At 37.2% G+C, this 7,633-nt stretch overlaps 1 protein-coding gene across 2 annotated transcripts; it reads left to right on the top strand.

Moving 5' to 3' along the window:
• Positions 1 to 239: 239 nt before the first annotated feature.
• On the top strand, positions 240 to 6,429 carry LOC102709030 (inositol-tetrakisphosphate 1-kinase 1). 2 transcript variants are annotated; one of them, XM_006662067.3, is made up of 10 exons: positions 245 to 521; positions 2,765 to 2,846; positions 3,023 to 3,055; positions 3,358 to 3,478; positions 3,936 to 4,028; positions 4,316 to 4,435; positions 4,536 to 4,712; positions 5,172 to 5,227; positions 5,301 to 5,385; positions 5,949 to 6,429. In XM_006662067.3, the coding sequence occupies exons 1-10, from the start codon at positions 379 to 381 to the stop codon at positions 6,041 to 6,043; spliced, it is 1,005 nt and encodes a 334-aa protein (XP_006662130.1). In that variant the 5' UTR covers positions 245 to 378; the 3' UTR covers positions 6,044 to 6,429. The 2 variants fall into 2 exon arrangements, with proteins under 2 accessions (XP_040384419.1, XP_006662130.1); XM_040528485.1 differs by lacking the exon at positions 5,949 to 6,429 and having other exon boundaries at positions 240 to 521; positions 5,309 to 5,386.
• Positions 6,430 to 7,633: the final 1,204 nt, after the last annotated feature.

Below are 7,633 nucleotides of genomic sequence, written 5' to 3'. Positions count from 1 at the left end.
CTAATAAATTTATAATAGTATGAATCTAATTAACACTTATTTTTAAGATGAATTAGTATCTGCTGAATACTCTGGCTATTTTAAAACCCTATCCCGGTGGTTAAATGGTTAGGATGGGAGGGAAGAGGTTCAATATTTGGTCGTTGCATTATTTATTATCTTTTGGATGGTAGCTGGATTCCTCCTCTATTAGCAAAGTTTTGGAATCCATGGCCTACAAATACCCACCCTCCCGCTCTCGCTTCCCTCCGCCATTAAACCTCCAAAAATAAAAAGAAAAGCAGCCGAATTTAATTGCATCTCAATTTTGATCCCCAAATCCCCCAAAATAAAAGAGTTTCTTGCTTTCATTCCGGGGGCGGATTAGGGTTGTTGGAGATGAGGGTGCACGACGATGAGGCGGAGGCGGAGGCGCCGGACCTCATGGCGCCGCCTCCGCCGCCCAGCCTGGTGGTGGGCTACGCTCTCACCAGCAAGAAGGTGAAGAGCTTCCTCCAGCCCAACCTGCTCGCGCTCGCCAGGTAAAAACCCAAACCCAAACCCAAACCACACACCTTGATCCCGCCCGCCTCAAATTTCGAATCTTTTCTCCCTCTCTCAAGACCCGTCTGGTTAGTTGATGACAATAAAAATGCTATTTTTATTTATTCTGAACCGAGGAGAAGCTCTCCTGCTACCCGTTCTTTAATTTCAAACAAAATGGTGCTTCTTTTCACTGTATCTGTATGAGATGGCCTTCAAACTCTGATGTTCATTTGTGATGGATCCGCCGTCAGAATGTGCTATTATTATTCCCTTGCCCCTATTCTTAAAGGGAATCAAAGACCAAAAAAATTATCTCGAGACAAGGAACAGGGAAGTAGTGATTTCGTTAAACACCAACTTGATTTATGTTATCTGAAATGGAATGTGTTCACTGCTGTTTGTTCGATCAGTTAATGTGCTTAATAATTATCTCATGGGAGTCTCGTGGGCACTGAGAGTAGCTCTTATGCATGGGAGGCAGATGGTAGCTACAACTGGTATTAGTATTATCTTACTACTTTTGGTGGGAAACTAGGAGGTCGGAGTCTTAATTATATGTCCTGTTCTAATCACTAGTCTCACTTACGTTTCTGTTCTGTTGACTGCTTTGTGATAGCTTATCTCCTTGCCAACTTGGAAATCTTGGCATTTTTTAATATGCGAATCGACTATACTACGGTAGGTATATGGGATTCTGGGAATGGAATATTCTTGTGGATAAACACCTCTCAGGCTTTGAAACGACAAGAGGAAAAAAATATTTCAGATCGTTCACCAAAGTATAATTTACTTCCTTGAATTCATCTTAACCTGAATTTAATTATAGTATGCACTTCTTGACATGACTATTGAGTTATGCACGCTCTTCCAGCAAAGACTGCATGAAAATGATTGGGCTCTATTTTGTAGTTTCAGCACAAGAAGTCTATTTTTTTCCCCTGGTTGGTGAACCATGACTACTTTCAGAAAAAAATGAGATAGAAATCTTATTGTTCTAGATTTGCTGGTAGTCTTCTTTGGTATTTTGTATGAAGCAATTCTACATAAATGTTCTCAGTTGCTTTTATAACTTGTTGCCATTTAAAAGCTTAAGCGTCATAGTTTGGTTGTTGAGGTGTTTAAGTCTTCCAATCCTTCCAAAATAGTCAAATTCTCAAATTAAATTTAAGCCAGGAGTTAGCTCCAAGATTAAAGCTATTGTCAGTATTATGCACAAGCTTATGATGTGTTGTAAAGAAAATTAACTTTTGGTCAAGAAGATTTACTTGCTTTACTGGAACAATTAATAATAACATCCAGAGGCTGTCCTCTTGGGAACAAAAATGCTTGGATAACATGTAGCAGTAGAGTAGCAGTGGAGTGTTCTGGTAATCTGGCATGGTATACTTGCCTATATTTGCTATTGAATCAACAAATCACATAATAAAACATTGATATTCCAGAATATTAAATCAGTATATTGATTAGGTCATACCAAAATGCAAAACTAGGGGGATTACCATGTAGTTATAGGACACTGTCGTGACAAACTACAAAGATGACAAACACCAGACATTATGCTGCTGCCAGTGACCACAAATACCTGCATGCTACATTGGCATTGTAGGATGCTTTATAAAATGATGAGCAGTGTGACTGCTTCTCCATAAATAAATGTTGATGATGTTCAATGATTTTTACAGTTAGCTTGGTGTCTGAGCTATTTATTCTGTTTCTGTTCCTGCCTTAGCGTACTAACATCATTACTTTGTTAGCTTATTAAACAGCTCCATAATAATGCCAGTGTCTAATTCTTGGAGTATGGTTTGAGAGTTAATGTTGCTATAATTTGTTTTCCTTGCATTCAAGTTGTTTTGAAAGTCTTTCAAGAAAACCAATATTAAACAGAGCTATAGTATATCTATGAGTTCTTTAATTGTGTTTCATAAGATGTGTGTAAGTAGTGCAAGCACTTACTTTATCTGGAATATGTCCCACTTCCAAGGGATAGCCTGTGGTACTTTGCCAAACGTAAGGCCTTTCATTAATAGAAACTGTCCGATGCATTTCTTAGGTAACATAAGCAAAAGTTTGAAGCTACCATAAACAATCACACCTGATTCCTTTGAAACAATCTCTACTATTATCTTATAGGCTGCATGCTTACATTGTTATGACCAGTAGACTTGTCTTTGCATCAATTTTTCTTTCAAGTTTATTCGGCAAGTTTTTCCTTACACTGTTGACTGTTTTTCTTCAGGAAGAAGAGCATTAATTTTGTATCAATTGATGAGACTCGTCCTCTCTCTGAGCAAGGCCCGTTTGATATAATTTTGCACAAGGTTGGTTGTCATGCCTTTTTTTTTTGCATGTGTTGAATCAATACCATATACCATATTACCATATATTAATCAAGTTTTTTTAAACAACCATATGCACTATCCCTGCTTTAGTCTTATCAGATACTTCTGCATCCCTTCCCATTTTATTTCTGATTGATTTTCTCTCTTTTTATCAGCTTACTAACAAGGAGTGGCAGCAAATTCTGGAGGTAGTCCCTGAGCCCCAAAGCAAAAACTTTTGACGTTCAATGTTTACACTTTAGAACAGAGTTTACACACCGTCTAGATAGTTGGCTACAAAATCCTTTCGTGTGCTGTATGCAAGAGTGCAGCTTAGCACTCTCCCAATGAGGTTCATGCCAAAGCATAGCACATACTCATTATTGGAATATTTGGATAACTCACAAAAGGCAAATAAAATTGTAAACACTTTGATGCTGATTAGAAAAATGAATAGCAAATAGACATCATTTCATTTCTGTCCTTAGTGAACCTTTTAATCTTCTTGAAGGATTATCTGGAAGAACATCCAGAAGTAACTGTCCTTGACCCACCAAATGCTATTCAGCATCTGCACAATCGCCAGTCAATGCTTCAAGAAGTTGCTGATTTGAACTTATGCAATGGCTATGGTAAGTTATTAGTTCTGCATATAATTGTTGAATGTTGATACCCATATTTATTTTTCAATGTTCTTACTATTTATTTTTGTTCAAGGTAACCATTGATATGTTGTGTTTCAACTAATGTACTAGACATGAAATTACCACATAACCCAGTAAGACTGATCCTTGAAAGAGCCTTCGCTCGGAGAACAAGAAAAAGGATTAGAAGAGAGCTTTTAATCAATACCAAACTAGTCACATTATGTAACTATAATTATGGAATTTGGTGGAATTGTAAAAACAGATAACTCTTAGTTATATTGCACTGCTTTCTTGAATTCCCAAGTAGTTTCTTAGGATTGCTAAAAACTGTAAAATTCAAATCTTAATACTTGTTTATATATGAAATTTTTTTACCTTATCTACCAAGAAAATAATATGCATAGCCATTTATTTTATTATTTCTTGTGTTCAACAAATGCAGGTGAGGTTTGCACTCCACGACAGCTGGTCATCATGAAAGATCCTTTGTCTATCCCATCTGCAGTTGCCAAGGCTGGGCTAACATTGCCCTTGGGTGAGTTATCCAATTGTTCTACACCCATGCTTAGCCTAGAATTAGAGCACACTATCACCATTACCAAGTCCTCTTTTTAAGTAATACTCCCTTTTTTATTTTTCACATAGACCGATAACCCAGCAAAATGGACTAATTTGCCCCCAATTAGTGCCTTAATTACTCATACAAGAACTACTAGTACTACAGTGTGCATGCGCTTCAATGCAATTCAACCATGGAATCTGTTAAAAACAGGATGGCAAAATCCTGGCTTGGTTCTGATGTTGAAATTTCTCTTTATGTAGTTGCCAAACCATTGGTAGTTGATGGAACATCGAAATCCCATGAACTATCTCTTGCCTATGTGGAGACATCCTTATCAATGCTTGACCCTCCTCTGGTTCTCCAGGAGTTTGTCAACCATGGTAACTAATACCCTGTTGCATTTTTGTCTCCATATGTTTGATCTGTCATGACACTTCCCCAAGTGTGGATATTGAAGTGCTGAGTTTGTTGTTTGCATAGGTGGGATTTTATTTAAGGTATATGTTGTTGGTGAAACAATACGGGTTGTCCGCCGATTTTCTCTTCCTGATGTTAACATCTATGATCTGGAGAACAATGATGGCATCTTTCGTTTTCCAAGAGTTTCATGTGCTACAAATAATGCAGAAGATGCAGAAATCGACCCTTGTATTGCTGGTGAGGTTTCTGTGCTGCTTCCGAAATTTCGTTAATCCATATTGGGTGTATAGTGGCATATTTCTAAACCGTATATCTGTGGTATTTGAAGTAGCATGTATAGGAACAGGAATTCAATGGCATATCTCCATTCTTTCAACTTCAGAGCAGTATATATCTAATGTTTCCCTTTAGATTGGTCTAAACCATTCCAAATTGCTTGCTTCCTCTGCATTGTAGAGTCCTTTTTCTGAAGAGACTTTTGGGCTATTAAGCCTCTATGTAGACTAAAGAGTAATCTATCAGCTAACTCTGTCTATTCACTGTCTATTACACATATCAACTACTATAGCCCTCTGTTGATTCTCCAGGAAAAAGAATTCATTATTAGAGTTGTTCAGTCCCAATGAATACCCACAGCAATTATCAAATTAAGCATATTTATATTACTTTACTGAACAAAATGCTGTAAAATGACAGAACTTCCTCCAAGGCCACTTCTAGAGAAACTTGGCAGGGAGCTGCGGCGTCGACTGGTATGAGTAAATCTCATTCATGATTACAATGTCCATCTCTATCATTTGTTTACCTAACTGTAAAATATGTCAGGGTCTTAGACTGTTTAACATAGATATGATTAGAGAGCATGGAAGAAAGGATCGATACTATGTCATTGACATCAACTATTTTCCTGGTGAGTGTCATTCTCGTGTCGGTGTAGTCCAGTGGGGCTGCTCTCTGCGCAATTCCTTAATTCTCTGCCACCATAAACGCTCTACTATTTTCTGAGCTATAACTCAATTGGATTGCTCTCTGCGCAATTCCATAATTCTCTGCCAGCATAAATGCTCTACTATTTTCTGGGCTATAACTCAATGTGATTGCATTATGATAGACATGTAGCCACCGTTTGTATACCTGCTAACGATAACATTCTATTATTTACCCATAATATGCCAATTTTTAGATTGATTTATGGTAAAATATAGCCATTGTTTGCATTCAGGCTTAGAGTATAGTCTGCGTGTGTCATGCACTCATGCATTGTACGTGCATCCTATTATGGGTGGATATCTGCATATGTAGAGCAAATAGATCAACAGGACTGCCATTATACTGAAATATGCATCAGTTTTTAGCTGCATTTTACATAGTGATATTAGTTGTTCTGTTGCCTGAGATCAATTTTATTTGTTACAAGCATCATATTTCAACTCAACATCATGCTTTTTAATTGTTCAACTTCAAATCCTGCAGGATATGGTAAAATGCCAGGTTATGAGCATATATTCACTGACTTCCTACTTAGCCTCGTGCCAAACAAGTACAAGAGGCGTTTAAGCGGGAACTGAAGTGTAGAGAGAATCCTGCTGCAAATGATAACCTTGACAACAAATGCCATCAATGTTAGCTGGCAACTTAGATAGACTTTCCAGTTTGTACAGATCAAGGGGATGTTAGCTTTTGGAGGCAGAGGCCTGACGAGCAGTCCCCAAAAAAAAAAGGGCTGCTTGATGCCAGGACGATCGATATCAAGGGAAAAAAAGGAAAGAAAGAAAAGGTTCTGTGTCTCTCCATGCCCAACCTGTGCAAATCGTTCTCTGAGTGCCAACCTAAAGGCTTTTCAACAAAATGATGTAATTGCCGATTTGAATGAGTTGTCCGTTCTGTTTTCATTTTCACTGGAAATGAAGGCTGCATTCCTGATGGAAGCGTCCATCCTGAGAATGTTTCTGTAGATTAATCTGATAGTTCATATCTGGATTGTCATATCCTATATGATGGAACTGTTGATTTGAGTTGGCATCTGCCATCTTCTGGCCCATCATCCATTGACCTAATGCAACGTTTAGAAAGGTCCATACCAAACAGGATACTTGATCTGTGTTTCAGCTAATTAACTATAGTTGTATGATAAGAGTAGCCAAATTTTGCTGAAAATTCTGTCATACAGGACTGCACATATCCTTGCATCACAAAATCTACCTGCACGGTCAAAATGATCAGCTACTGAATGCAAAGCATTTCTCTTTCACACCATCTGATGAGGTCGTTTTCAGATAAGAGAGCATTGCGTTTATTTGCATTTCTGGCCTCATCCTGTAAATTAATAATCTCGTCTTTTCGTTTCTGCTTATACTTATAAACTAAAATTTAAATTTTTGTTGATTTTAGTTTTTTTCACCACAATTTATTTTTCTGCCTTGATTTTTAGACTGTTAAAAATATGTATATAAAAATTTTATTTATAAATTATTTTTTGTTTTTAAATATGCGATTTGGTTTTTTTCACCCCTGCTTATTAACTTATTATCTGCCAAATTGTCACTCCGTTACCCATTAGCAATTTAATGCACTATTGCCAATTGGCATTTGTTAGTTATCTCACGGGAATGTAGAGAGTTTCTATGTGTTCAGCGAATAATCAGAATACGTGTAGATGAAGTTACTACGATGATTCTGGACTCATTGGACACAATGTCACAAGGTGATAACTACATCTCACAGAATAAATTATGTGAGCTCATGCCTTCTTTCGCATTGAACATTGACATGCATATCAAGAACTGAAAGAAAGCTCTAAGAACATTATCGTGTTTGGTCAAGATCACATAATCTATCTGTGCACATTACGCAATGATCTTATCCGAAAACTAAGTAATGGAATTAATCATGGGGTTTGTGATTACTTCACCTAATGAATAGAATAGCCCTCTCCACCACGAGTCAACACATGGCTTTTTCCAAAGGTAAAGATAATTTCAATGTCTTCAACTCAGTGTTTGGTTCTTTAATAATTTCTCTCTAAAAAAAAAGAAATGAAAATAAAAACTGAATGTTTGGTCACATACCTTTTAGGTACTGATGAGTGATCGAGGGTGCAATGGATACTTTGGTCATGTTAAGAAAAGAAGAAGAAATAGTTGAAACAAACAAATCAG

This window comes from Oryza brachyantha, chromosome 10 (genome assembly GCF_000231095.2).
Source record: "Oryza brachyantha chromosome 10, ObraRS2, whole genome shotgun sequence".
Classification (NCBI taxonomy): Eukaryota; Viridiplantae; Streptophyta; class Magnoliopsida; order Poales; family Poaceae; genus Oryza; species Oryza brachyantha.
The sequence above is the reverse complement of the archived record's forward strand: the minus strand, read 5'-3'. Positions and strand labels throughout refer to the sequence as shown.

What these genes read in the sequence shown, in the direction of transcription:
- LOC102709030 (XM_006662067.3), top strand. Translation starts at nt 379, where the DNA reads ATGAGGGTGCACGACGATGAGGCGGAGGCGGAGGCGCCGGACCTCATG. An exon ending in GGGAGCTGCGGCGTCGACTG is followed by an intron (nt 5,228 to 5,300) that starts GTATGAGTAAAT and finishes AAAATATGTCAG; the next exon opens with GGTCTTAGACTGTTTAACAT. An exon ending in TGACATCAACTATTTTCCTG is followed by an intron (nt 5,386 to 5,948) that starts GTGAGTGTCATT and finishes CAAATCCTGCAG; the next exon opens with GATATGGTAAAATGCCAGGT.